Genomic DNA, 27,918 nt, shown 5'->3' with positions numbered 1-27,918 from the left:
TGAGGCCTGCAGCTCTAAGTCCTTCCCTCCTCATCTCACAGAACAACCTAACTGCCCTAGGACACCTCGGTGCCCTGTCTGGGTAACGACTGTGGAAAGGTCGCCAGAGCGGAGTACGAATAGTATGGGACGGTGACTCCTCACACACAAGGTGCCCAAAGGGAAGAAACGAAACCAGCACCGCCTCCACCGCGGCCCTTCCCACCACCACCGCCACCCTCCCGACGCTCGCAGCCGGCTCCCATTGGTCGCTTCTTTTCCCGCGTGACGCGGCTGCGGGCGGCGATTGGCCGAGGCTCGGCTGCGGGGAGCGGGCGAGACAGCCGCGCGGTTACCGTGGTGACGCGGCCGTACCCGGAAATGGGAAGACGGCGGGCAGCGCCCAGCGAGCGGCGGCGGGCGGCAGGTACGTGCGCGCGCCCCCCTGCGAGGCGGGTGGCGGCTGCTCGAGGTGAGCGCGCTCTTAAAGGGCCCGCGACGGCCGCCCCCCCCGCCGGTAGCGCGGTCGGCGCGGCCTGCGCGTGGGAGATGGCCGGGCCCAGCGATGGCGAGGGGCCCGTGGGGGTCCGACGTGCGGCCGGCAGGGAGTGATGGCTCCTGGTCGTTGCCCCGGCGGGAGGATGGCGGCAGGGAGAGCGCAGAGCGTCTGCATGGTGTCGGACTTCTTCTACCCCAACATGGGCGGCGTGGAGAGCCACATCTACCAGCTGTCACAGTGCCTCATCGAGCGCGGCCACAAGGTGCTGGTGGTCACCCACGCCTACGGCGGCCGTAAAGGCATCCGCTACCTGACCAACGGGCTGAAGGTGTACTACCTGCCCCTCAGGGTGATGTACAACCAGTCCACCGCCACCACGCTTTTCCACAGCCTGCCTCTGCTCAGGTACATCTTTGTGCGGGAGCGAGTCACCATCGTCCATGCCCACAGCTCCTTCTCGGCCATGGCTCATGACGCGCTCTTCCATGCCAAGACCATGGGGCTGCGCACGGTGTTCACGGACCACTCGCTCTTTGGCTTTGCGGATGTCAGCTCTGTGCTCACCAACAAACTCCTGACCGTGTCCCTGTGCGATACGAACCACATCATCTGCGTCTCTTACACCAGTAAGGAGAACACGGTGCTGCGAGCGGCATTGGACCCCCGCATCGTCTCCGTCATCCCCAATGCTGTGGATCCCACCGACTTCACCCCAGACCCGTCTAGGAGAGATGACAGCACTGTAACGATCGTGGTGGTCAGCAGGCTTGTTTACAGAAAAGGTAACGGTAGCAAAAAATGTTGATTTTGGTCATCATTCTCATTTGCTCATGTTGGATTCAGAGTTATATTTCTTCTCTGATAGAGAAGATTTGTAAACTGAAATTTGCAAAGTGCAAAGCTTGGCTTATGTTACTTTACTACCTTAGTGTACCCAGGCCTGGATGCACTTCCAGCACAGGAAAGATGTGCAGCTTTTGGATTGGGTATAGGGGAGACCATGAGGATGCTTACAGGGCTGGAGCACCTCTCCTATGAAGAAAGGCTGATGGAGTTGGGCTTGTTCAACCTGGAGAAGAGAAGGCTCTGGGGTGACCTCACTGTGGCCTTCCAGTGCGTGAGAGGAGTATATAACAGGAGGGAGAGCGTCTTTTTACATGGGCAAATAGTGATAAGACAAGGGGGAATGTAGCAGTAGGCTACATCGTGGTAAGTGCTTTTACAGTAATGGCTTGTCCTACATTTTATGCTCTTAGGTGTTGATTTGCATAATGGTGTAACTTCTAATATCCAATACAATAACATCTTGCCTTCTATTTTATGTTCTTAGGTATAGATTTGCTTAGTGGTATAATTCCTGAGCTCTGTCAGAAGTATCCAGAGTTACATTTCCTAGTTGGAGGAGAAGGACCAAAACGAATTGTACTCGAAGAAGTGCGGGAAAGATACCAGCTACATGACAGGTTTGTTCTGAGTATGTTTCTAATCACTGTACTTAAGAGGTAGGAAAGACAGCAGCTCCTTGCCTTCTTCCCTCAAAAACTTGAGGCTGGAGAAGGGAAGGTAGAAAGATCAAGCACTAACTGAGAACTTGTAGAGTTGAACTATGATCTTGCAAGTTGACCTGGTGTGAACCTTGTCTTGAGTCAGAGATAATCTGAATTTATCACACTATTAATGTACTTGCAGTATCACTATGTGGCATGAACTGTTAGATGGCTACTTTATGTTGCTATGTGAGAATGTGTTGCTTATACTGTCTGTGGGAATAATTGCTAATAATTCTGGAAGCTTCCTCCTTGCCATTGCTCTACTTTATTTTCTTGAACTCTTTTAATTTCAGTATGAAACTCTTCAGGCCAGGACTTATTTAGTATGTCTTCCTGTGGTGCTAGAGACATGTTCGTTCGAGTAAATGTTACCAAATGTTTCTGTGATGTCTGTAAATATTTCTTTGTTGTTGTTCAAAGGTAGTTTTTTATATAGCAAGTACCAGGTTCTTAATTTTCCAGTATCTGTACTGTACTTCAATCAGTAATTCTTCCATCTGCTCCTGTCTGGTATGAAATATACTTATTTGTTTGTTTTTCAGTTCTGTTTTTCTTTCTTCTGGTTTTCTAGTACCTTTTTCCTTCTTCTGATTTTCTAGTACCTCTCCAGAGTGATAGGCTCTGATCTTTGATGTTCTAATTTTTTTTTTTTTTTTTTTTTTTTAATTTTGGCCTTTGACAGTGGTCACACCTCATGCTGAAAATTCAGATAATGCATCTAAACACAGAAAGGCACACTAATCTTTATTATGAATTCTGTGAAGCTGAGTTCTTGTAAAAAGCTAGAAGGATCAGCCAGTAGTATTTTGAAGGTGGTTGCTCTTAAAACAAAATGGGGCAACTCCTTCTCCACCAACTTTGTCTGGAAAAAAAGCAAGAGAGTCTTGTATTTCTTAATTGTTGATCAAGATTTAGAGAAAATGGAACAAGGTGTCTGCGTTGCTTCCCTCTCTATATGTGTGTATGACTGGAACTCATTTTTCAGTATGTATGTGTCTTATTTTCAGCTGGGACGGAATTGTGTTCTTCATAGTGTCTGGTATAATGCTATGTTTTGTTTCTAGGAGAAAAACAATATTGATAAAGTACTGATTTTTATAAGTGCTTCTGAGTAGTGTTGTACAGAGCCAAGGCTGTTCTCAGCGAAGGGCCCAAGGAGCGGGGAAGGAAGAGAATTAGGACAGCTGACTTAAACTGGCCAAAGGGATTTCCATACGATATGACATCATGCAGATGGAGTCTTGAAGGGGGTGGGAGTTCATCTCTCTCTCTTCCACTGCTCAGGGACTAGCTGAACATTGGTTGAGGGGTGATGAGCAATTGCTTGTGCACTACTTGCAATATCCATTCATATGTATTAATATATATATGTAGTCATAACTATTATCCTTTTTCTTTTCTCTACCTTAGTAAATAGTTTGATCTCAACTTCCAAGTTTCTACTTTTGTATTTTTTTTCCATTCTCTCCCCCACCCCACTGGGATTTGGGAGAATGAGCAAATGACTATGGGGTACTCAGCCACCTGCCAGGTTAAACCACAACGTTTAACATTTTACAGAACTATTACAGCACAAATCCAGTGTTTATCTTGTATTTTTTCGTATATACAGGGTACGTCTCCTAGGAGCCTTGGAACACCAGGATGTTCGAGATGTTCTAGTCCAGGGTCACATTTTTCTCAACACTTCTCTCACTGAAGCCTTCTGTATGGCAATTGTGGAAGCAGCAAGCTGTGGTTTACAGGTAAAACAAACAGGCAAACAAAAACCTCAACTGTCTAGAATGCATGTATCCATTTCAATCAAAATTCATGAAACTTGCAGTAGAGTTAAGAATACAGGCACATCTGCTAACTTTCAGTTTGAATTAACCAGACTATCTCTTCACAGTGTTACTATGTATGTACTGATATTACAGATTGAAGGGTAGTTGATGTTCATGAAGACTTACTTTGACTCTGCTTATTGAGGAGCTCCTGAAAAATGGCTTAGGACCATAGGTGGCTGGTCAGTTGGACATACTAAACTACCAAACTAAACCATTGTTTGATGACTATTTTCCCTCTGCATCAAGGTCTGACATACAGCGTCTTACTTCAGCTGAATGCAGGCATTCAAATTAGGAGGAGAGAGGAGACACTGGAGCTATCACATTACAAGTCCTTTCTGGCTAATAGACAGCTCAATTTATAGATTGACAGCTAAAAGAAAAAGTTAATCAACAGTTATAAGGAACTGAGGTCCTCACATTAAAACCTGAAGAAACTTTTTAAAAGACAAACTGATGAAGTATCTAATGATTTAACCCAGCAGGTAGCTAAGCCCCAGTGGGATGGGAGAGAAAATGGGTGGGGGAAAAAGATAGAACTTCTGAGTGAAGAGAAAGATTGTTGAACGGGCAAGAAAAAGGAGAAAAAAAAAGCCCACAAGTGATACACATTGCTTGTCTTGTAGCAATGGTTGCCCCCTCCACCAACTCCTCTATGTTTTATTGTTCAAGATGATGTCATGTGGTATGGAATATCAAATATATTGGCCATTTTGGGTCAGCTGTCTTGATTTTTGTCCTATCCTACCTTCTTATGTACACCCCCCTTCTTGCTAGTAGAGCTGCATGAGAAGCTGAAGAGTCCTTGGCTTAGTGTAAACACTGTTCATTCCCCGGTCATCTATTTTCCACTCTAGGGGTTGGAAGCTCTGTGGTTTTCTTACAGTTGCCTGCTAGAAATGATTAGAGAACACAAGTTGTAGCTTTAAAAATAATTCAGGTTACTGAAGTTCTAAAGAAATTCTTACAAAGGTTCAGCCTAGAAACTATAAACTGAAGGTAGATGTGGTAAAACTATTATCCACAAGTAGAGGCAACAGTTGTTGTGAGGGTCTATGGAGAAAAGGTCCAAAATCTAGTTGCACATAGTTTTCTACTGTGAGAAACACCTTTAGGGAAAATGTCTCCTTAATCACTCACTGGACCATCTTTTGTGTTACCATGTAATCAAATAATTCTGAACATCATTAAAAGTAATTTGTTGCCCTAGGTCTTTTCTAGGGCTTATACCTTTAGTTCTCATGCAGGTAAAACTCCCAAAATAGGGCATCAGTCTTTGCCTTCATGGCAACCAGTTGTATTGGTTTTTTTTTTCTCTTTTTCTCTTTGATAATGTTACATCTGAACAGTGAAACAGCATTATCATCACTGTATTTTATTGTTATGCAGTGCATGTAGTAATTCTTTTGTTTCTTTCAAAGGTTGTGAGTACAAGAGTTGGTGGGATTCCTGAGGTGCTTCCAGAAGATCTCATTATTTTATGTGAACCTTCCGTGAAGTCTTTGTGTGATGGACTAGAAAAGGCAATTGCCCAGCTCAGATCAGGAAAACTGCCATCTCCAGAAAGTGTTCATAACAAAGTGAAGACCTTTTATACATGGAGGAATGTAGCAGAGAGAACTGAAAAAGTATGTACAACCACTTTAATTCTCTTAAAGTACATTTCTGGAAAGTGACTTTTTTGAAACATTGTATGTGCATCTCTGTTTAATTTTTGAATGGTTTTTTTTTCCATGAAACTCAGGTGGTTTGTAAAAGTTGAGGAAATACTTCTCTTTTCCAAAATAGGCTTTTTTTTTCTTTCTACTAGCTTTTTTTTCCCCCATGACATAATGCTGATAAATATTCTGAAGAATAGCCTAGATCTTTAGTTACATTTCTACTCGTATAATTTTTTCCAGAGTTTTCACAGTAAGTAACTTTCCTGGCATAACTAGCAAACATGCTGCATAAGATTTGTGAAAAGGAAAAGAGTTCATGACACAGTTTAGTCTGTGATGTTCTAATGACTGGTTTAAAATGAGGAGACAAGAGGTATCTTAATGTCAGCAGACATATCTGAATATATATGAGCTATGGATGTAATGAAAATAAATTACCATGCTTTTGAAATCATATTTCAGAATTAGAATTGTGCTTCAGGGGGGAAAACTCAGTCATTAGTGAAGAATATTAACTGCGATAATTTATTCACTCCTGTAAAGATCTGTCACTCTTGACTTTAGCCCCTATGTTTTGGACAAGAGTAGCTGGAACACATATGTCTTAATTACTTTGTACTGTTACTTAGATAAATCTCTCTTTTATAAACTTCCTTGAAAAAGTGACACATACAATGACTTTATCAAATACTGTCAGTACAACTTATCTTACGATTTTTTAACTGCAAACAACATTTCTATTGCAAAGTTTTTATAGAAGTCAGCCTAGATTTCAGCTGCTTTTGTAGCCCTTCCTTAAGACATGAAACTAAACTCTGTTAACTGGGAGAAGGACACGCAGAGCTTAAGTTGCACAAAGGACAGTTGTTTGTTAGCTCATTGCTAATGTATTTGTAGGATGAAACCTGCAATGTTCTCAACAACAAAGCTCTTTTGTATGATTTGAGACTCGAGTTGTGTATGCAGGTCCCTGAAAACATTTTTCTGGTTTATGAAACTGTATTGGATGTAAAAATATATATATTTTTATATATATGACGTAGCTAACCCTGATGTAGCTGTAGGTGTCCCTGTTCATTGCAAGGGAAGTGGACTAGGTGGCTTTCAAAGGTCCCTTCCAACTTAAGCTACTCTGTGATTCTGTGAAACACAGGACTAACCATGACTTTATATATGTTTGTCATTAATAGCATGTATTTTCACATTCATTAAAGTTTATCGTAGCAGTGTTTCTTTAATTAAAAATCAGTTTTATGTTCTGGTTTACTTACAGGGACTCTCTGTCTTTTCTCCTCTTAGGTGTATGAGAGGGTTGCAGATGAAGTGGTTTTACCAATGGATGAGAGACTTGACAGACTCATGTCTCACTGTGGCCCAGTGACTGGGTATATTTTTGCTCTTTTTGCTGTTCTGAACTTCCTTTTCTTGTTGTTTCTGAGGTGGATAACTCCAGATTCCATTATTGATGTTGCAATGGATGCCACAGGTCCTAATGGTGCATGGACTAAACAGTATTTTGGGGGGAAAAGAGGAAGAGTTAAAGAAGAACCTCCAAGCTCCAAAAGTGCTCAGATGGAAATTAAAAATGCACCAGTCCCTAGAGGTTTTAAGGCTTGCTGATAGATATTACTACTTAAGTTCTTCAGTTTCTTTCTGGAGTTCTTTGAAAGAAACTTGATTAAAATGTACTACCTCAATTTAGGATTATGTTCTAATTTAGTTTTGAGTTCTTGAAAGTATATGAACATCACTTTTGCACTTAAAGCTGAGGGAGAACATGGATTTTTTATGTGTCAAGAGCCTTTGAGACAAAAATTATTTTTTTTCTCTGTAAATTGAATATTACAGACTGAGTATAAGCTTTTGTGGTATTTTGAGAAGCAAAACAGAAAAATTATTAGTTTACTGTAATCTATATAAATTCCTTATAATTACTGCGATTTTTTGAGACCCATCTAAACAAAACATACCTTTTCTTTCCTAAGATGAAAATGGCACTTGAAAATACTCCTAAATTCTTTATTATTCTCAAATTCTGTATTACTTTGAATTCATTATTATCATAGAAATTTCAGAGACTTAGTTCTATCAGTTGTGTCCCAGTGATAGTGTTTTGCCTGCACAGCCTTATAATTTTGAATTCCTTTATGAAATCAGAAAATCAGATTATCCTGTTATTAAAACTCCATAATGAGTTTTTGATATTTTCAGAATGGCTGGATTTGTCCTCCTAACATACACATAAGAAAGAGAGGCAAAACTTACGACTTTTTTTTTTTTAATTATTTTTTCCTTAAAATACATAGGTGGCTTTTTAAAAAATAGAAAGGTGAGGGGATGATATTGTTTAGCCATTAGCATAATATAGTATAGCCTTCAGAACCAGCTCAGGCCTGAAAACACCTCCAGCAGACTATGCCAAAGCATAAATTAATGTGTGTGTGTGTGTGTGTGTGTGTGTGTGTGTGTTTATATGTGTGAATGAGAGAGAAAAATCTGTGAGAGCTTAACAAGCCTTAACAAGCACCATCCTACTCTTATTTGTTATTATTTTTTTCCACTTGCCATTCTTCTGCTTTTTATGTAAATGGCATTGCAGTCCATCTCTGGGAGGGACAGTGTTAGCATGTGTGATTTCACTGAGACCACACCAGAAGCACCGTCAGACAGGTTCTGCAAGTTAACTTTAGAGAAGGCACCCCTTCAATGGGAGTAACCAATAGATACGCTTTTCTTGAAGGGAAAAAAAAGTTCCTTGCACCTGTTAGCTGTAAGTTATTTGTAACAGGAACAGCAGAACATGCAGATGTGAGAGGAGGCAAACCTCTCACTGATGTCAGACAACCATCAGACTACCCCCTGCCTAATGCACCAGCCTGATTTCTTTTTCAACTGAAAAAATGATTTTTTTTGACCCTCAGTATTATGTAGTTGGACACTGTTTTAGTGTTAAAACTGTGCAATATGAAAATACTGTTTTCAAACCCTTGAAGGGTAGTATTTGAAACACAGCTTTTGTCAGTGTCATCTTGTCAGTTAGGGTACATTATTGCTAGAGAAACATTTGATAATTTAATTGACCGTATATTCACGAAACTTGGAAATATTATGTGAAATACATGCTACTTACAAAGTATTTTCTTTTAATAGAATTTTTTAGCTTTTGATACATAATGTAAAATATGCATTGTCTTACAACTTGAGTCTTTCTCTATGTTAACAGTGGAGTTCAGCTAAAATGGTGCCACATGTTATGGTAAATGGGTGGAGATAAGGTAATGTTTTACTTACAAAAGTTACTTACTTTTTTAAATAACAACATTCTAGTTTATAGCAGCTCTTTAAAAAAAAAATACTGATTATCATTCCAGGAAAATGTTATGCAATTTTTTAAATAATTTATTGATTCCGGTTTATTTCTTTTGGTTTCCCACAACAGCTACAAAAACAGACGTAATTTTCAGTAGGATTATGATAATCTATTAAAAAAAAAATCTATTTTTTCTTTTGTGGAACATTGTGTACTTATAATAAAACAGTTCATCTAAATGTTTATTTCATTTTCAATAACGAATGGGTATTTTTCATTAGTATGTGGAAACATACAATTAGAAAGTATAGGAATATACTGCATACTGCTGCTTGTCATCATTTGTGCTTGGGCTTACAGTGATGACTTAGTGATGACTAAAAACACTTTGCATAAGCAAAAATATTTAAGCCATAACTGGTTTTACTACACATATACTGTTTCCCAGTGTAACTCATTGATTCACTTACCTATCTTGTGCAACAGAGCAAGGGGTGATGTCACCATCACTCAACCATTTACAGTTTTGTAAAGCAGCAGTGAGTGAAATGGAAGACTTTGTTTGAAGGGAGCACAATAATGAGAAGTTGAGCAGAGGTGTTATTTTATTCATTTCCAAACACATATTCCTAAAATACAATTTAATAAAACTGAAATGTTTCGGTTATGGTTGTGGGTGACATTTGAGTATTGTGAAATACTAAGAAAATGTTACCAACCAGGGAGTGATACTGAGTAACATCTTGCATCAAGCAAAGCCTCCTGTGTGGAGGAGGAGGGAATGCACCAAACCCTTCTGTATAGAAGCTTAATTGCCCCCCTTCATAGAAGGGACTACCCAAGTGCACCCAGAAGTGTTTTGAACTACTTTATTTTAGCGGTGAAAATTTTGCATTGATCCATATTAAAATTCTATCACACAGATACAAGGAGAAGTTGTGTTTCCAGTACACTATTTGCAGACACTGTGAAGTATAGACTGCATGCTGGTAGTTGAAAATTGTGTTAAACCAGAGCAAGTATAAAGTGAAGTGTGAATGTAAGATTTGCCTTTTAGACTGTGTTTTAGAGGATATGGATAGATCTGTAAGAAGCTGGCTGCACTGTAATGAACTTACCTTTTTGTGATCTAGCTTTTCTTCATCTTTAACAAATAAACTTATTTTTTCTCCTTTTGATATTTATGTTGTTTTGCTAGTCCTTTTATTCATATGTACTTAGCCTCATTTATTGTAAAATTTCAGTTACATAAAAACTCACTGTAAACAAACATAAGAACAACCCATCCTGAAAGTATTTCACAAATGTTTTTTTAAAGATCAATTTTACATATTTTTAATATATTGCTTGACTTGCTATCATTAAACTACTCTTGTCATATTTGCTCTGTATTTTTCATGACACCCAGAAGTACATTGACTTCTATAGTTTTTCTAATTATTCTCACACTGATGCAGTCACTTGGATGAAAGGGATATACTTTTCGTTGAAGAATAAAGCTGAGAGCAAGATGCTGTTTTACACCTGAATCTGTCTTTGTACTGAAATTACACATTTTTCTTGTGAACCTAACAGGATTATTTTCACGCTCTGACTTGTTTCAGCACCAGCTTAAGTCTGGTGGTGATGTTTGTGTGGGATTTATTGAACAGTACCATGTATAAACTGATTGTCTAGTACACATTGTTTTTTTAAGCTTGTTTAATCAGGAGGGACTGGTAGAATGCATCTAGAAGGTGAGTCATCCTGTGCTATCATAGGTGTTGGAGGCAGATAAGATATTAATTACCAGCTGGAATTCCTTGTCATCCTGCCCAGACAGTAGAGGTTTAGATAACCAGAATATATGTGGTGCAACGGGCTATGGGTAGGTGAGATGAATCCTTCATCTGCTTGATGAGAGCAAACAGTGAGTCACTACATACAACCCTTTCTAAAAGCTGGAGTGTTATTACTGTGCTATCTAAGGATGCAAATGAGGCAATGGTTGCATGGAAAGTAATATCATTTATTAGATCAAACCGATAGAAAAATAGCTAGGTTCTCTACCATGTATTCTTGTTCTGGTTCCCTTAGAGATAATGTATTTGTGTCTTTTTTTCCAATTATCTTATTTAATTGAAAATGTTACTCAAACTCTCAATTAAATACTTTAGAAATACACTGCTGTAATTCAAAGACTGCCAAGCATAAAAATAGACTTAATTCCTCTTTAAATTTTTTTGAGAGGAAGTTCCTCTCTGATTTTTATTTCGTGGCCAAATTCTTCAGGCCATATCTGACATTTTTCTTACAACTGAAGTTAAGGTGACCCATAATTAATTTTTCTTTTTTTTTCTCTAAGTCAGTCTGTTTTTTCTTTTGTGCTCTTTCCTTGCAGGCTTTTACATTAAAGATATATAAAAATTAATTTCCAGTTCTTCAAGGGATCCAGTTAAACTATTCACTCACCACATCATGACATTTATACTGAAGGACTAACATATCTTCTGGATATTTTGATTTGTCAGTTTGGTAATCACTCTAACAGAAGACTGTTGTGGGTTAGGCATTGTGCTGAAGTTCTCAATGAGGCGTGTTTTTTCTACCAAGTGTTGAGGTGTTCAGTTCAGTCCGGCAAGCTATCAGTAAGTTGCACAATCCATCCCATTCAAAACACAACACAGTGACACAAAGCAGCAAGGGAGGTACATTTCCTGTTTCTGTACTGTGGTTGCTCTTCCTTTGTGTAACATGTGCTGCAATTCCTATCTTTTGTTGCTCACCTTCCTCTAGTTTTAGAAATGCCAAATGTTTCTGAGTGATCATGCCAGATCTTGCTATTTCTTCATCTGTATCAGTCCTTCCCACTGCACTGTTCAGCTGCCTTCTTACTGATGACTTTTTGAGTTCAATCCAATACTGTTCTTATATGCAAGTGATTATGCATAAAAACTCATGAGTTTTTCTCAAATGACTCCACCATTTAACTCAGCTCTTTAAGTTGTGCTGTTCTGAAGCCAGGAAGGTGAATTTGCTGCTATACAAATGAAGCTTGTCTTTCTGGGATAGTCATTTTTATTGTGTTCATGTTGTTTTAGACCTCCTGGAGAGCTCTTCATTGTTACTAGGATTTCATACTCCTTCAGGGTTAGGAGAATTTCAGCAGAAATTATCTGATCTCCAGTTTCTTGTATTTTTCTGCAGGTTGCAGACTCGTACAAGTTTACCTCTTATCTACCCAGTTGACCGTGAAGGCAGATAACGCATCTTTGCAACCAAATGTCATTTTTGTGGTCACCCTTTTAAAAAATACTATTCCTTCTTGCTTGCATCATATTAAAAGGCAGTTTTGTGGATCTCTCTACTTTTTTTTTCTTTTTTTAAATTTCCTTTTTTAAAATTAATTAATTAATGCATTTATTTGCTTCTGAGTAAACTTAACTATGTTTCTCTTTGGTTACCCAGCTGAACTTGTCCCATGTAATCATTATATTCCGCTTCTTGTCATGTGGCAAAGAGGATTTAAAAAATTGGTGATTTTTTCTTGCTTGGATTCATACATGTTGTTGTTTCTACCAGCACCTTATGTTACTGTGAAAGGAAAGTTTTGCTTAATATTTATGTGAAGTGTTAAGACGCAGGTAAAAATGTAATATCTTAGTTCAGCATGGCATCTTCGAAAAATAGTTTCACTTGGAAAAAATGAAAAACAAATAAAAAATCAACACTTTGCTGTGTTTTTTCCAACAATCCCATGCATACGCTAAGTTCTGGTGCACTGGAAGGGCAGAGTGCTGTAGTACTAACTAAGCAATTTTGCTATAAAACAAATTGAATCTTAAGTGTCCAGGGAAATAATTTGCTTTAAGATTTCATTCTGCATATCCACTAACTCTTTGGGATGTCTCACTCTTTCCCTTCACAGGTGTTTGAGTTTAAGGGTGCAAGAACCTGAGAAAAGAGAGGATACAAAAGAAAAAAAAAATTAAAAAATCTCCCTCTAACTGTACCTATAGGGAAATAGTGATAAATAAATATTTAAATGAAAAGGAAATGGGCTATCCCACAGAAATTCAGTTAATTACACACAGAGAAAGATACTTTGTCTGTTGTCTGTAGAAGCCATTTGTTTTCAGAAATACAAAAAGGAAATTAAAGGGCGCATCTTAAGTTTTAAATAATATACCTTGGAATCAATGACAGATAATGTAAAAATGTTCCTATTCTTTTGAAAGACCAAAATGCTGGTTGCAAGGGATAATAATGAACACCATTCTTTATCCAAATGACGGAAAATACCAGTCTGTTATTGTGTGTTTTTGATTTCACACTTAATGTATTTTTTCACTCATAGAATAACTTTGATTTCTCAGTCCTGGCTTTGAAAAATACATGGTTTTATTTCTTTCTTTCATGGTAATGCTTTTCTTTAATACGCTTGCCTTGTTCTGTATGTGGGTACCAGCAAGGCCTATTACCAAGATGAGAAAGACAGAAGAGTAATCTTCTTGCAGTATCTCTGTACTACTTCTGCAACTTTACCTATGCAGCCTTTGTTAATCCAACTCTTGAGTCAGAGGATAAATATACTGTGGATTTGTAGGCTTTCAGTGGTATGGAGAATTTCTATCTGAAAAGTATTCAAATATTCCATTTGTTTCCTGCATGTTGTGGGATTTTCAGACTATTTTATACTTGGTATTGTTACTTAGTATCAAATAGCTGCACCAAATGAAAACCAATGTATTTTTGGTAATGGAGGAACAGCAAGTTCTGGAGGGTTTAAAATAGATGACATTTGATACCAATAATAGCCTGGTGCAACTTAGCAGAGCTGAGAAACTATTCAAAGCAAAATGGAGGGCAGTTCTATACTCCAGGCTTTCACTAACATTTATTTTGCCATTTTTGCTTTGTTTTGCTTCAAACTTTTAATTAAGATTTCCTTGGCTCTGCTGACTCATTTCTATATTGTTAAAGGCAACAGAAAAGAGGCTGCCAGGATAGCAGAAGAGATCTATGGAATAGTCCCAGGTAAAGTAAAAATATAGACATTCTTAACAGACAGACGTCTATTAGCTACATATTTATAACTTTGGGATTTAAGTCATTGAGATTCCATAAAACAAAGAGTTTGTTGCTAAGTGCGTAGGGTGAATGTTTTAACCTGACATGCCTTTCACTTCTGAGGTCTTTGCAGTGTTGGTATGTGTTGGCATGTGATAGGTGTGCAAAATTTGAGACTGCAACAGCTACCCAGCTCGAATGAGGACGACATTTGCTCAAGGCACTACAGTAGATGAAAAGATTGTTCTAGGAGGCATGGCATTCTTTGGTTTGGGGTTACGGATGGCTTTGTTATGTTTACCGACAGAATATTTAGGGAAAACTTTTGTTGTGTTGATTTCCTGAAAGAAAGCTCCAGGAAGTTATAACTAATTATTTTGTGAATTTATGTCAACAAGTCAGGCCATAAAAATGAATAAATCTGAAATGGTTTTGAAAACTATATGTTGCAGGAATATGTTGTACTTGCTACGCCACTGAGCTGGTCATTTCATATTTTTGGGTTTCTTTTTTTCCCCAAGTGGTTTTACCTCCATTGCATCACTCTTGTGCATGTGTCTATATAAAATAACATATAGATATTAGAAGTACTGGAAATGCAAATACCCAATTAAAATGACACAGTATTTTAAATTTACTACTAATGAAAGCATGTTTTCCAGCCTGAAGATTTCTTTCAGCATTGTGACATTTCAGGCCTTTATGTGACTCAGTTTTGGACACTTGCTTCCTGATGAACTGAGCTGCCACGAACAGGTACAGGAAAGTGAGTGGAACTGTCTATGGTGCAAGATGGTCACCCAAAGCACCACTGTCCAAGAGAAATATGGCAGCAAAACATTTCTTACAGACCATTTATACTCAGGAATGTCTGTCTCTGGGTTATTAACTTGTGTGTTGTTCTCTAGAGTATAAGTCCAATTATTTATTGCTGCCACTTTTTTTTCCTGGTGCATTCATACAATTGCAGTCAGATGTTGACAAACACCAGCTTTCCCTTTGTACAGGTTCTTAGCAAAGTGTCTTGAAATTGAGCAGACTACAACATATTTTTATCTGCAAGTTACCATTTGCAAAAGCCATTAAGGATAATCTTTCAAAATATAGGACCACGTGACACTGTTGCTGGGGCACTGGATTGGGTTACAGGCAGAGTTTCACAGCGACTTCTCTTTGCAGTGTGGTGCAACAGAAGTGCTCCCAAACTTAAAGATAAGTTATCCTTGATTTAGAAAAGACAGTGCTTTCCAACATGTCACTTACAGCCCTGGAGGGAAGAAGTGCTCTGTATGGGAACTATATTTGCCACACATTTCAGGGAGGTAGGTTGCTGTGGCTAGCATGGAAGTATGCAACAGCATGTGTTCTCATGAAGCATGTGTGTGCATACACATGCCTTCACAATGCATGTGAAAAGCGCTTACACATGCTCTACAATATGCATAGGAGTTTTAATAAGGCAATGAAGCTGTTACCTCTGAACTCTCCCGGTGGACGAGGCCCCTACTTTTTGTCATTAGCCTTCTAACTTTCTGAACTGAACTTGCCTATTTCAGACACCAGCATGAGGAGGGAGCTGGGATTTTTTGGATGTTTTCATTCAAATCTTTCTCCATCTCTACCTGTTTCCATCATTTTGCTTAGTGAGTCCTACTTGGCCCTCAGGAGCCTGGCTGCACACTGTGCTGGCTGTCCTTCTACACCATCCTCCTGCTGTTGGAGCCCAGGGACAGCTCCTTAAGTAAATGGAGAGAAAAGTGAAAACACTATTTAAAACTGTAACGCCACCACAAGGTGAAGTACTAAGGTAATGAAAACACACTACAAGAATGCTAAGGGCTGCTGGAAACTCCTTAAAGCAATGCTGGCTTTAAACCAGAGGGTGATATAGGCCTTTTAGGTCAACCTCCTCTCCTCCTCCTGCAACTCTTTGGCAGTCTCTGGTGTACTATCTGTCCTTGGTCTGAAATCCCTAGGGACGTTCACATGCCTCTCATTGAGATTTCTTTGCCTCAAGTAACATCCGGAATGGAGATAAATCACCTTTTCCTTTCTCCCTGTTGTGCTGTGTAGTGAAAATAATTAATGGGATGTGGATTTCAAGCACTATGCTTGTGGGGCTATTGTACAATAGAGCACAAATGCAAACAGTGGTATTGTTTCTGTTATCTGGCAGGTTAAATGCACTCCATCTGAGCTGGCTATAAGTATAGGTAGCAGCTAGACAGACTTATTTTGTGGCACATAAATAGATTAGAGTAAGGAAAAGAAGAAACCTGCAAGAAGAATTCTGCACAATTCAACAGCTTAAAATGATTAAGGAAAGAAAATGAAAGCTTGGGCAGGATCTGTTTTTTTCATGTCTGTTCTGAAAACTTTCAGTGAGGAGGAGGATGAAACTTGTTACCTACCTGTCTGAGCTAGAGAAGTCATTTGTGAAATTGTCAATTTGGGAAATAAAGCAGACAGAGTCATGCTAGAATTCATTTGATGGACAGAGCGTCCCAGTGTCCCTCTGCTATGAAACCCTTAATAAAGTGAAGGGCACTGGAATATGACTTGTGACAAAAGCTCTCTAGAACAGACAGAAGCTATATCTTTTACAACGTGAGTGCTGCAGGGCTCTGAAGTCTTTGGTTGAGTCTCCAGCAGCATTAAAACTGTGATCTTTGCTGAAGTGTGTTCTTAGCTATTTTTCAAAGCTGGTGTTGAGGCGCCTTACCGAGTGGCCAACCTCTGGAGTGCTGAGCCTTCAGCTGCTCTGCTGAAATCAATTTATCTACAGTTTCGCTGCTGACACTACATTGATTTGAAACCTATTTTGCATTTCCATGTCACTGCACTTCCCCCATCCTCCCAGGGGAAATACCTGTTGCATAGCTGAATTAACTTTTATGAATTTGCTGTTTTAGGCAGCTGGGCGGACAGATCCCCTCTGCATGATGCTGCCTTCCAAGGACGCCTCCTGTCTTTGAAAACCTTGATTGCACAGGTAAAAGCCTGCAGGGTTGGGAAGCAGCATGGTTTCTATTGAATTGTATCTGAGTCAGTGAGCTGGTAACAGTCTGCAGCAGGCATAAGAAATACAGTCATATAAATAATATACCCCCATGCACGCCCTTGGACATGGATTGGCTACTTAGTTAAGATGCTGAGGACAAGCCCAGGACAAAGACTGCTATTGCTTGTAGCTGTATGATAAACAATGATGCTTGTGCTCTTTTTTCAGTGATAAATTGTGCAAACTGGGCTTGGGGAGAACAAGAACAATGTATACATCATCTATTTGAAGGAGAAAAAAAAAAAAAAAACACAACAAAAAACAACACCAACAAACCAACAATAGAAATCTGTAAAAATATGCATTGCTTTATAAAACAACTATCATAATCATAACATATCTAAAAGGAGATCTGTCGGCCTCAAACTCTGTTCCAACAGCAACCACAAGTTCAGACAAAACAAAGAGAGGAGGAAAGAACTTACGAGAAAGGATAAGAAGTATGGTAAGAATATAAACAGCTGTAAGGAGGTCACAGTTGTGCTTTGCCATTTTTTCTCCTTATCACCCTTATTCAAACCCAGGTCCCTAGTCTGGCAAAAGTGAGTAATTTCCCCCAGCTGTTGCTGATTTCCCAATGCTCTCACTCATCTAGTTCCCTCTGTAAAGCCATTTTATACAATAAGAAGTGGTAGATCCCTTCTATCTTCATCTGTTCTGTCTTTACACCATGCTGGTCATGGCAGGCACCTGGTGTAGTGGTTTAACAGTGGAGGCCTCTGTTCTTCACTGGTTATGGTTATACATAGAAGGACTGCCAGATGTTACGGCTATACATTTTTTATTTAATCTACCCTTTGTCCTGCTCCCAAAGACATTAATTTGAGGAGCGAAGAATGAGGGTCCTTGCTGATGGAATGAGATAGATGCAGTAATGTCTATGGAGTCTGAAATGGAGATGAGTCACTAGTAGGGTAAAGTTCTTCACGGAGTACCATAGATATTGCTCAATAGCTATGCTATTAGCCTAAAATGAAATGGAGAGCTATAATTTAGGGTATGTATGGGACACTCAAAAGTCTCTACCTTTGGATTACAGTTCTTTAGATAGTCAGAAAGGCTTCTGCTCTCCAAGGGATTAATATTAGGAGCTGTTTGTGCCTTTGAGGAGATGGAGCTCTGAAGTTTTAGGAAAGCTCAAGGACTCAGCAATGCTTGATCCAGCACTGAAAGTAGCATCTTGTTTTTGAGATATACTAGTAAGAATGTATACTCACATGAGAACAAGCTTAATGCCAACATTATTTTGCAGACAGCTATAGAAAGATCTATAACTTGGTCTCCATTTAGTAATGGAGGGGATTGCTGTTTTATCCAAGATATCAGTACTTATTCATTCATTTGCAAGGAATTATTTTAATTTGTTAAATTTATATCTGAATAATTAATAAGAATAGCTCTCTTCTTATCAGGAGCCTCTAGAAAAAATCTCTCTTGAAGGAGTGTACTCATCAGTAAGCATAAAATACCTATATAATTATAAAATGGAATAGTCTCAACATTTTAAAAAAGATTTTATCTGCTCTTGTGCATTGATGTAATGTGCAGGAAAAATTTATCTACAGCCTTCGCATGAACAGTGCTTTCACATTGCTGAAAAAATGATTGTTTTCCTATCACTAAATTTCTATCTTGAAGTGATTACAGTGGCTGTTTTTAATGCTTATTGCAGCAGGATTGGTGATTTTGTTACAGTGCTATGTTGCTCACTGATATTAACGTCTACTGAAAGCCTTTGTAGCTGCGTACTAAACAGTGCACTGCTGCCATCTCGTGAGCTGCCAGCTCTATAGCACAGTGAACAGAGGGGAAATGGTCTTACGGAAGACACTCAGTCCTACTTCAAGGCCTGTTCTCACATGCAGCTGTGAAATATCACGAGGAGATTCAGCTGCATTTTGGGGACAGCACACATGGCAGCTTCTTGGTTTCTTGCGAATAAACCTGGTGTCTGTTTCTGTGGGAAGACATACAAGAACCGTCATTTGTGGGAAATGCTGATAATGAAGTATTGTGACTCCAATTCTTTTCTTCCAGTGCAAAACCCCTTCCAACCCAACCAATCTATGATTTTACCATTCTACAATTGTATGATTCTGTGAACTACACTGGGAACTCAATATAGTCAGTGTATGTATTTTTAGCATGGAACCCACCCAACCGAAAACTACTTTGAGATAAGCGAAATCAGATCCTAAGGGTGCCTGTTTCCCCAAAATGATGGAGCCCAAGGGTCCAACCGAATTCTGAACTATAACCATTACCAGCTACAACGCCTGGACAAGCAGCAGACAGCAGTAACAGGACCCACATGCATCCCTAGCCACTACCTAGCTCTCTGTCCTGGGCCCAATCACTGCTGGTGCCCCAGGATTGCCACAGAGTTTGGCCAGGCTCTCTCCTCATGCCCCATACTCTACCTTGCAGGGTTTCAATGTGAACCTGGTAACAACAGATCGAGTCTCAGCTCTTCATGAAGCCTGTCTGGGTGGCCATGTGGCCTGTGCAAAGCTGCTGCTGGAGAATGGCGCACACGTGAGTCCTGGGCTGGTGGCAATCACCCCAGGGAAAATTATATATGGGTTTTTGTTTTGTTTTGTTTTGTTTTCCCCCATAGTCATCATTAAAATTGCCTCTGGTTTTCTGAGGAATATTTTGGGAATGTCATGTAAGTAAAAATAGACGTGCTTAAATAAATGAGACAGCTTATCCATTATTGAAATAACTTTCCCAGCTGGATCTCAGGTAGGATACACATTAAAAACTGAGATACCCAAATAGGATGATATATATGAGAGCATGTTTCATTCAGCTGGGTCACACACTTTTCAAGCACTGTTTACACGGCAAGAAACTGAGCAACACTAAAACAGGAAATCAGGCTATCTTGCAGAAGAAAATACATGAATTAACTTCCTATACTGTACAACCAATTTCAGTCTCATTGAAAGATGAAGAAGAAACTTTCTGCTCAATTTTACTTGATTTTGTTATACAAGTAGCATTACCTTTTCTTAATTAGAAGGTGGCACTACCTTTTCTTAATTAGAAGAATCATCTCTGAACTGTCTGTTGCTGACCTCTAAAAAACAACCTGTTCGTAGTACATAAAGTCTTTTGGTTTTCATGTTCCAATTTGATGCTTGCCTTTAAGTTCAACAAGACCTAGTGCACTTTGGCCACAACAACCCCAGGCGACACTACAGGCTATGGGCAGAGCCTAACTCTAGCCCTTTATCTTCCATCTCTGTATGTTGTGCTGTATGCTTGCAGAACCCATTGTTCTTTGTTCATCTTGCAGAATAATAATAATAATAATAATAATAATAATAAAAAATAAAGGAATGCAGATTTGCTGCATAAATTGTCTCTCAGTGTTTGCTAGGCAGTCAGACCTTACAGCTGCTGCAGCACAGCACAACACAGGACTATGCTCTCCCAGTGGAGAACCACAGATGATGGCTCTTGCCAGGTATCTATGTTGGATGTCAAGGAAGGAAATGCTTTCTGTCTTACACACACATATGTGCATAAACACAAACCATTTTGACCTCTTTTTCTGTTTGGGATTATGACAGTGTTTCTGTGAATATGTCCTTTGCTGGAAATGTGTTTTCAGATGAATGTGTTAAATGTGAACTACATTTTCATTTAAATATCAGAGTTGTCTGAGCATGTAATGGACTTGGGCTGGTACAAAATAGGCAATACTCAGGTTTTCTGCATTAAAAAGAAATAATCTGCATTTTCTGAGCAACTCCAGTGAGGGTCACTCATAACAAACAATGATGTGGCCTTATGGCACTAAGTGCCTGGGAAAGAGAGCAGAGCTCAAAGGAGAATGTTATATGTGTTGTCTCACACTTTGAAAGTTGCAAACCAAATCAACTCTGACATTAAACGACAAGCATTCTAGTTGAGCACATGACGCATGCTGTAAGGGCGTTGCTCTTATACTGGATTGTTCTGAGCATGTCCTGCTGTTTCAGGTCAACGCAGTCACCATTGATGGGATCACTCCTCTCTTTAATGCCTGCTGCAGTGGCTCTGTGGCTTGTGTAAACATGCTGCTTGAATTTGGAGCCAAGCCACAGGTCGGGAACCACCTTGCTTCACCCATTCATGAGGCAGTCAAGAGAGGTAACAGTCTGTGAGTGAAGCTAACAGCAACTAAGTGTGCAATGCATCTCTTATTGGCTTCAAAACATTTACTTCCCCCCAAAAAAACTTATACAACACATATAAATGTGCTTGGCTTACTCCCACCTCTTATGCCTCATTGATTGTACTTGGGTGTATTCTGCACTGTGTCACTGCAATTAAGTGATAGTTCTCTTTTGCTGCACAGGACACCGAGAGTGCATGGAAGTTCTTCTGGCTCATGGAGTTGACATTGACGAAGAAGACGTGCACTGTGGGACCCTGCTGTATGTTGCTTGCATGTACCAGAGGACAGACTGTGTCAAGAAGCTGTTGGAACTTGGTACGTCCAGAGAAGGAGCTGGGGGAGAGCTAGGGTAGTATAAGCCATCCCAATTCCATCCAAGTTACCCCTATGTCATAAACATTTTGAAGGATTTCTGCAAGAGATTTTTGGACAGCTTGAATCTGTGAGATAATTAAAATTTCACTTGTATTCATGAAGAATACATGTCCAGGGAGGTGGTGGAATTACCATCCTGGGAGATGTTGAAGAACTGTATAGATGTGGTGCTGAGGGATATGGTTAGTGGGCATGGTGAGGATGGGCTGACAGTTGGACTTAATTATTTTAGTGGGGTTCTCCAATCTTTATGATTCTATGAAATTAGAATCTCCCTACTGGAAAATTCTAATTACAGAGATCTACCTGAGACCATTTGTATGTGAAAGTAAACCAGAGTTTTCTAAAACAATGGCAGGAAACAGAAAATATCAGCTATTATTGATGACCAAAATCAAGTCTTTTGATTATGAAAAATTAAACTGCCATGCTAAGCATTAACCTCATTTTCTTTTCAGCTAATGATGAAAACAGCAGTAAAGATGCTTGAAAAAATAATCTCTGTAGGCCCAGACACAATATATAAGATAGTGTAAATTTCTACTGTTGACGCTTGCTGGAAGAACGGCTCTGCTGCACGTGGCTAGCTCAGGGCAAGCATGTTGCTAGCTGTGCTCTCAAAGTTATTACAGGCACCTAAAGGGTGTTTTCCTCCCTCTAACTAAAATAACATAATCTAAGATAGATTGTTTAATACTAATAAATTTGTCATAGGTTTTGATCAGTGATCATTCAAGGCCAGGCTGGATGTGGCTCTGGGCATCCTGGTCCAGTGGTTTGCAACCATGCACATAGCAGGTGTGTTGAGACTAAATGATTGTTGTGGTCCTTTTCAACCCAGGCCATTCTATGATTCTATGATTCTATGGTTCTATGATTCTATGATTCTACGATCATCTATTGGGTTGACAGTCTAAGAACTTCAATGGTTGACCAGCTTCGCCTGTTGTAGAGAGGACTCAGTGGACCAGTAGACACTTATACAGAGAATATTTGATCTGAGTTTTGCACTGATGTCACAGAGTTGTCACAGAGGCCTGGGTGCCACTCATCCCCTTCATTTATTGAGGCTACCAGTGGATATCCAATCTGTGTAGTGCAAGGTCAGATATTTCTTGCTTTTTCCTTGCACCAACCCTGCATTCTTCTTCTCCCAAGGAGCCAATGTCAATGCAGGGAAGCTACTAGACACTCCTCTCCATGCAGCAGCAAGGAAATCCAGTGCAGAGATAGTTGTCTTGCTGGCAGACTATGGTGCTAACCTGAAATGCAGAAATGCTGAACTCAAATGTGCCCTGGACCTTGCCATACCCAACAGCAAAGTGGAGCAGGCACTTCTACTTTGTGAAGGTAAAGGTTTCTTTTGCCTTTTCCTCTTTGCCTTTTCCCCTTTGTCGTTTCAAACTAGAACAGTATTAATTTTTTACCTAAAGCCGTTTTCTTAATGAACTTAATCTTGTCTGTAAGTTCTCTTTTGATTTCAAGCCTGTATCACGCTACACAGAAATGAGCAAGCAATCTCTGTTTTCTTGCCAGATCTGCTGCCAAATTAGAGTTTTAGTGAGCAAATTGGCTAGTTATTCTGTGCCTTTGTTTTCCATTTATTGAAGGTAAATTATTTAAGAGCCAAGACTCTAAGGACTGAGGATTGAAAACTGCCATGAGAGTTTACTCACAGATATTATCACAGCTATTTTAGTATCTTATGTTCAGATAAGTACTGTGGCTCGATGACCTTCTTCCTGGAAAAAAAACAAAACAAAACAAAACAAAACAAAAACCAAAAAAATGCCAACGAATGTATGTTTATGGGACTGCGATCCAAGCAGAAACCAGTAATACCCTTTGCAGCTTACATGCAGGCTCTCCAATATTTCTAGTTACCTTCCCAGTCTAATTGAATAAACTTCTAAGCAGAAATAAATCTAACACTTCTTGTGCCATTTTTACTTCTGCCCCATATAACCAAAACTTTGTGCATCTCCATCCCTGGAGAAGAGACATGCTTTGTTAATTCCCCCTGTCCTCTAATCTCCATGTTTCCTAGCTCACTTGTCTCCTGCTAGCTGGTCTGTGCCCCAGGCTTTTGCCTTCCTGGTCACAGCTCACTCCCTGTCAGTGGTGAGCAATACAATGTGCATAGAAAGCCTAAGAGCTCTTGAATGGTAATTAATGTCAGTGGGGTGTATAAGCTTTGTGTTGGCCGCTGCATGCAGGTGAGTTTTATGGAGGAAGTGAAACATTGGTCCAAGATTCTTCTGTCCCTCTCTCTTTCACCACATTTCACATGGTGATTTAATTTGTCACAGAATGTCATAGAAAGGTTGTAGAATTACATGAGTTGGACAAGACCCCAAAGGATCATCTATTCCAACTCCCAGCTCCACACAGGACCACCCCAAATTCAAACCTTGTGTGTGAGAGCTTTGTCCAAACATTCCTTGACCTCTGACAATTGGAGCCATGCCCACCTCCCTTGGGTGAAGAACCTTTCCCTAACCCCCAGCAGCCCGTCCCCTGACACAGCTCCATGACATTCCCTCAGGTTCTATCACTGTCATGTTCAAAGACTTCTGGAGGACATTTGCTTCAATGCTTCTCACTTCTTGTGACTTCCGTCCCTGTGTCTGAGGTGTTCAGGCCTGGGCAAAAGCAAGTGTCTCACTTCAGTTGCCTGGTGTAATTAAGAGCTTCTGTAGATGAATAACTATGCCAGTATTAAAAATCTCCTCCCTTCCTGAACCTCTGCTTGATTTTTACTCTGAAGTTGTACCCCCATCCTCCCTCACAATCAGGTGGGCCATAGGGTCTGTCAGTTACTGCTGGCTCTTCCCTTCTCAGAAGTGAAGATTTCTCTGTACCTTATATAGACTCCTTCAGTCTTACTTGCAGACACTTTTCTGTATCCAACATCTACAACTCCCTCACCTCATCTGTGTTTTCCGACGTCCTTCTGTTTGAAAGAAGGACCCTAGGGAATTCCCTTCAAGAGTTTTCTTCATTCCTCCTGACTTTTCTTCCGTGCTTATTATTTACATGTCTTCTTTTAAATGTTCATCTTCCTACCTATTATTTGATGTGAAATATAAAATGTTTCCATTTTCTTAATTGTCGTGGGAGGTGATAGCTTCTTTTCTCCCTTCAGTGATGGTAGCTCAAGTACTCTTTTCTACAAATCCTACAAATTTCTATAAATTTACTCTCTGAGGGGAATTAGCAACCAGCTTATGTGCCTCCATTTTCCTGTAGTAAAAGCAGACTTTGGTGAATCTCCTCTGGGGCTGGGAGCTCTATCCTGTTCACCCCACTGGGGACAGCACCATGGTCTGTGGTGACATGCAAACACCCACAAAATGAGTCTGTGGACAACTTTGCTGTCAGTGGGCTCTCCAGTTTATAATAAGATATTGTCACAGAGTGCAACATTTCCCTCATGGCTCAGGAAGTGCCAAACCCTGCACAAGAGCTATACGTCCTGGCACTGTCTCTAGTGCAAACTTCTATATGGAACTTTTAGTATTTGCTCAAGAGAAGATTCAGAAAAGCCTAGCTGTGCATGCATAAAAATGCTTTTAGTGTTCAAAGGTTTCGAGCTGTTGAATCAGTTTTGGCAAAATAGGTCAGCAGTGTATGTTGCTCTCCTTAACTTTCAGAAAGTTGTTGTGCAGTTCTCAATTTGATTTTCATACCTTGCTGCTGTTTGTTACCTTCTGACTTATACTGGGGATGAGGGTGCTTGCTCTTTTGTTTTTTTTCTTGTCTTCCAGGCCCTGCCAGCCTTGCCCAGCTGTGCCGATTGTGTATCAGAAAGCATCTGGGTCGATCGTGCCTATATGCGATCCATAAGCTGCACCTGCCTGAGCCACTTGAGAACTTTCTCCTACACCGATAAGCCCATGACTATCTTTGCACTGGAAAAGAAAGAGGAGCAAAAGGTTGTGTACTCCAAAATTATTATATCAAAGTAAAAAAAATCAAAGACATCATTTACTGTCTACTCTGGGTACCAAACATGGCTGCAGATTGTGTACATTGAAGCCAATGGAAAACATCTTTTCACAGACACTGAATGGTGTGGATACAGCTCCCCCACAGTTTATTGCCACATCTATTTTTACTTAATTGAGAAGTCATAATACATGAACAACTCAATCAATGTGTTTGTAGATAGACATACAGTCATCCATCCACAGATACACACACAGGATTTCCCCTGCAATTAGTGTTGTCTAATGATTATAGGTGAGTTTTTTTTCCTTTGATATCTGTGCAGCTTCTTCCACTTAATTCTAAAAAGCTCACTGTCAAAATTAAGGCTGTTATTCTTCCACTAGTGTGGGAATGAAAACCTTCAGTAATTAATGTTAGGCATATTTGTGTACTGCACATCTTTTGTCCTCTTTGACTCTGCTTCCTGAGAACTTCCCATGTTCTACTAGAGCTTCCCATGCTCTAGTAGATTCATAGGCACTTCCAGCAGGCTCTGGCTGTCCAGATGTCCCGTTATCTGAGCCCAGCTGCCCTCAACACTAATCCATATTCTCTTCCAAGATGAGTGTGATGTTACCAAATCAGATCTGGGGGCTTGGAGTAAGCCCACAAAATTATTTTGAAGTCTTAAAAAAAAAACCCTTGTATCTTCTAAAAATATGTATATATATATATATATATATATATACATTTAATATGTAAATCTATCTTATCTGAGATCTGGCTCTGTTTGCTATATGAGTAATTTTTGTTAGCTTAATTTGAGGAGAGAACAGCAAGCGTTTTCATAGGCATATAGTAGGCCAGCTTTCAGTGTTTGTCCTTTGCAAAGCTTAATGAAAACCAGAGACTGAGTTGCTTCTCCTCCTTTGAACACTTTGATGTTTCTCAAGATATGTCCTTGGACTGTAAAGCAAGAGAGGGCAAGAGAGGGTCAGGGTCCCTAAGGATGGTTGTGCATCACCCAAATCTTCTTGTTTGTTATTACCCACTAGGAGAATAAGTTGGCAGGGCATCTGCTTCCTCATCACCTACTCTGGCATCTTTTATCACTGCCCTGGGAGGAGAGAATTTTGAAGGAGATTCTAGCTGTACTAGGAGTTTAAATCTTGTCAGGTTTTTTAGCTTGGATGCAGCAGAGTTGAAGCTGTAGACCTCCCCAGCTGAGAAACTTGGTATCCAGTGACTGGTGTCTGCATGGCTATACAAATAAATGTTTATTTTTCCTATGGAGGCTGTTTTGAGGGCAGAAATGTTACTGTGGGCCTGAAAGTTGATAAACTTCAACCACAAAATGGGCAATGGTGTATCACTGGTACAGTAAGACATAGAGGTTAAAGGGCGGTCTGCGTGCACATAGCCCAGCTTTGCAGACCCAAGATGCTGGTTCACTGTCCAGCTAAGAGTGATTTCTTTATGAGCTATGTATGCTAGTACCAGTTTTCACTGCCCCTACGTTCAAAGTCAGGGGAAATGAGCCTTGCAAGGTATAGTGCAGTGAACGCTTTTCCAGCAGCCACTGAGCTGCTGTCATCACTCCAGCAGAATCAGCCTCTGGTCCAGTGCTAATGCCTTAATTTCACCACATCAGTTTCCCTCCCTGAGACAGAGGACTCACCTTTCCTGTACTTTCCCATGAATCATTCAGTGCAAGTAAGATAAATTGTGCTCCCAGCAGTTTGTGAGACTAGGCCTGCAGCGTTACAGCCAAAAACAAATGTAGTTTTCAGCCTGTGAAGTACCCTGTGTCTGCACATACTGAATGCCCTCTGACAGTGAGAGCTGTTGCCCATAAAGTTTTCTGTGACATGAATGACCTTGTATAGTACAGTATATCATGGATCTCAGAGATTTGAACACTAAATTCTCAAGAGCTTCTGAAAATCAGATGGTATGAAGAAAGAAATGTCATATTAATCAGATGTCTGTAGATCTCTCTCAAGCTTCTCCTTGCTTCCAGCTCACCTACTCTGTTTATAAGCTGGTAGTCAGAATACCATTTGGTGTCCAAGTAGAGAGACAGAGCCTCAGCTGTGTGGGTTGTCAGGCTTTTATTGCAATCAAGGAGTGGAGACAATTTATGGGATCTATTTCAGAACATGTAATACTGAATTGATTTCCATCTGTGATCATCAATGAAAGCAGTATTTCACTTGCATAAGATTTTAAATTGAAAAAATGTATCTTCATTAAGTAGATGCAAAGCCTACTCAGCCTCTCAGGAAGGTTTATGTTATGAAACAGCAGAAGCTGCCCTATTTCATTGCTGATATTAACTTCCCATCAAAAATTCACCTCGCCTTTGCATCCTCCCAGAGACATCATTCTTCTTGAAATTCCATATATCAAAGATTCAAGTGGAACAGAGCTTTAATAAATCAAGAGAGAAGTTCAGAAGTCCTCACGTTAAGCAATCTCATGAAAAACTTCACCTATACTTTTTTGTT

General features: G+C 39.8%; 2 protein-coding genes across 3 annotated transcripts; both read left to right on the top strand.

Moving 5' to 3' along the window:
- Positions 1–554: 554 nt before the first annotated feature.
- Positions 555–10,006, top strand: PIGA (phosphatidylinositol glycan anchor biosynthesis class A). Its single transcript, XM_042867309.1, has 5 exons — positions 555–1,260; positions 1,809–1,941; positions 3,641–3,773; positions 5,279–5,485; positions 6,818–10,006. The coding sequence occupies exons 1-5, from the start codon at positions 591–593 to the stop codon at positions 7,136–7,138; spliced, it is 1,464 nt and encodes a 487-aa protein (XP_042723243.1). The 5' UTR covers positions 555–590; the 3' UTR covers positions 7,139–10,006.
- Positions 10,007–13,621: 3,615 nt separating this feature from the next.
- On the top strand, positions 13,622–26,153 carry ASB11 (ankyrin repeat and SOCS box containing 11). Of its 2 annotated transcripts, none has more exons than XM_042867289.1 (7): positions 13,622–13,844; positions 16,790–16,869; positions 19,366–19,473; positions 20,928–21,078; positions 21,287–21,421; positions 22,640–22,831; positions 25,249–26,153. In XM_042867289.1, the coding sequence occupies exons 1-7, from the start codon at positions 13,667–13,669 to the stop codon at positions 25,371–25,373; spliced, it is 969 nt and encodes a 322-aa protein (XP_042723223.1). In that variant the 5' UTR covers positions 13,622–13,666; the 3' UTR covers positions 25,374–26,153. The 2 variants fall into 2 exon arrangements, with proteins under 2 accessions (XP_042723223.1, XP_042723224.1); XM_042867290.1 differs by lacking the exon at positions 13,622–13,844 and adding an exon at positions 13,861–15,199.
- The last annotated feature ends 1,765 nt before the right edge of the window (positions 26,154–27,918 follow it).

The sequence above is a fragment of the Lagopus leucura genome, unplaced genomic scaffold, assembly GCF_019238085.1.
Source record: "Lagopus leucura isolate 7727_CA_CO unplaced genomic scaffold, USGS_WTPT01 Super-Scaffold_100001, whole genome shotgun sequence".
In the NCBI taxonomy this organism is placed as follows: domain Eukaryota; kingdom Metazoa; phylum Chordata; class Aves; order Galliformes; family Phasianidae; genus Lagopus; species Lagopus leucura.
This window is presented reverse-complemented; position numbering and strand designations above follow the sequence as displayed.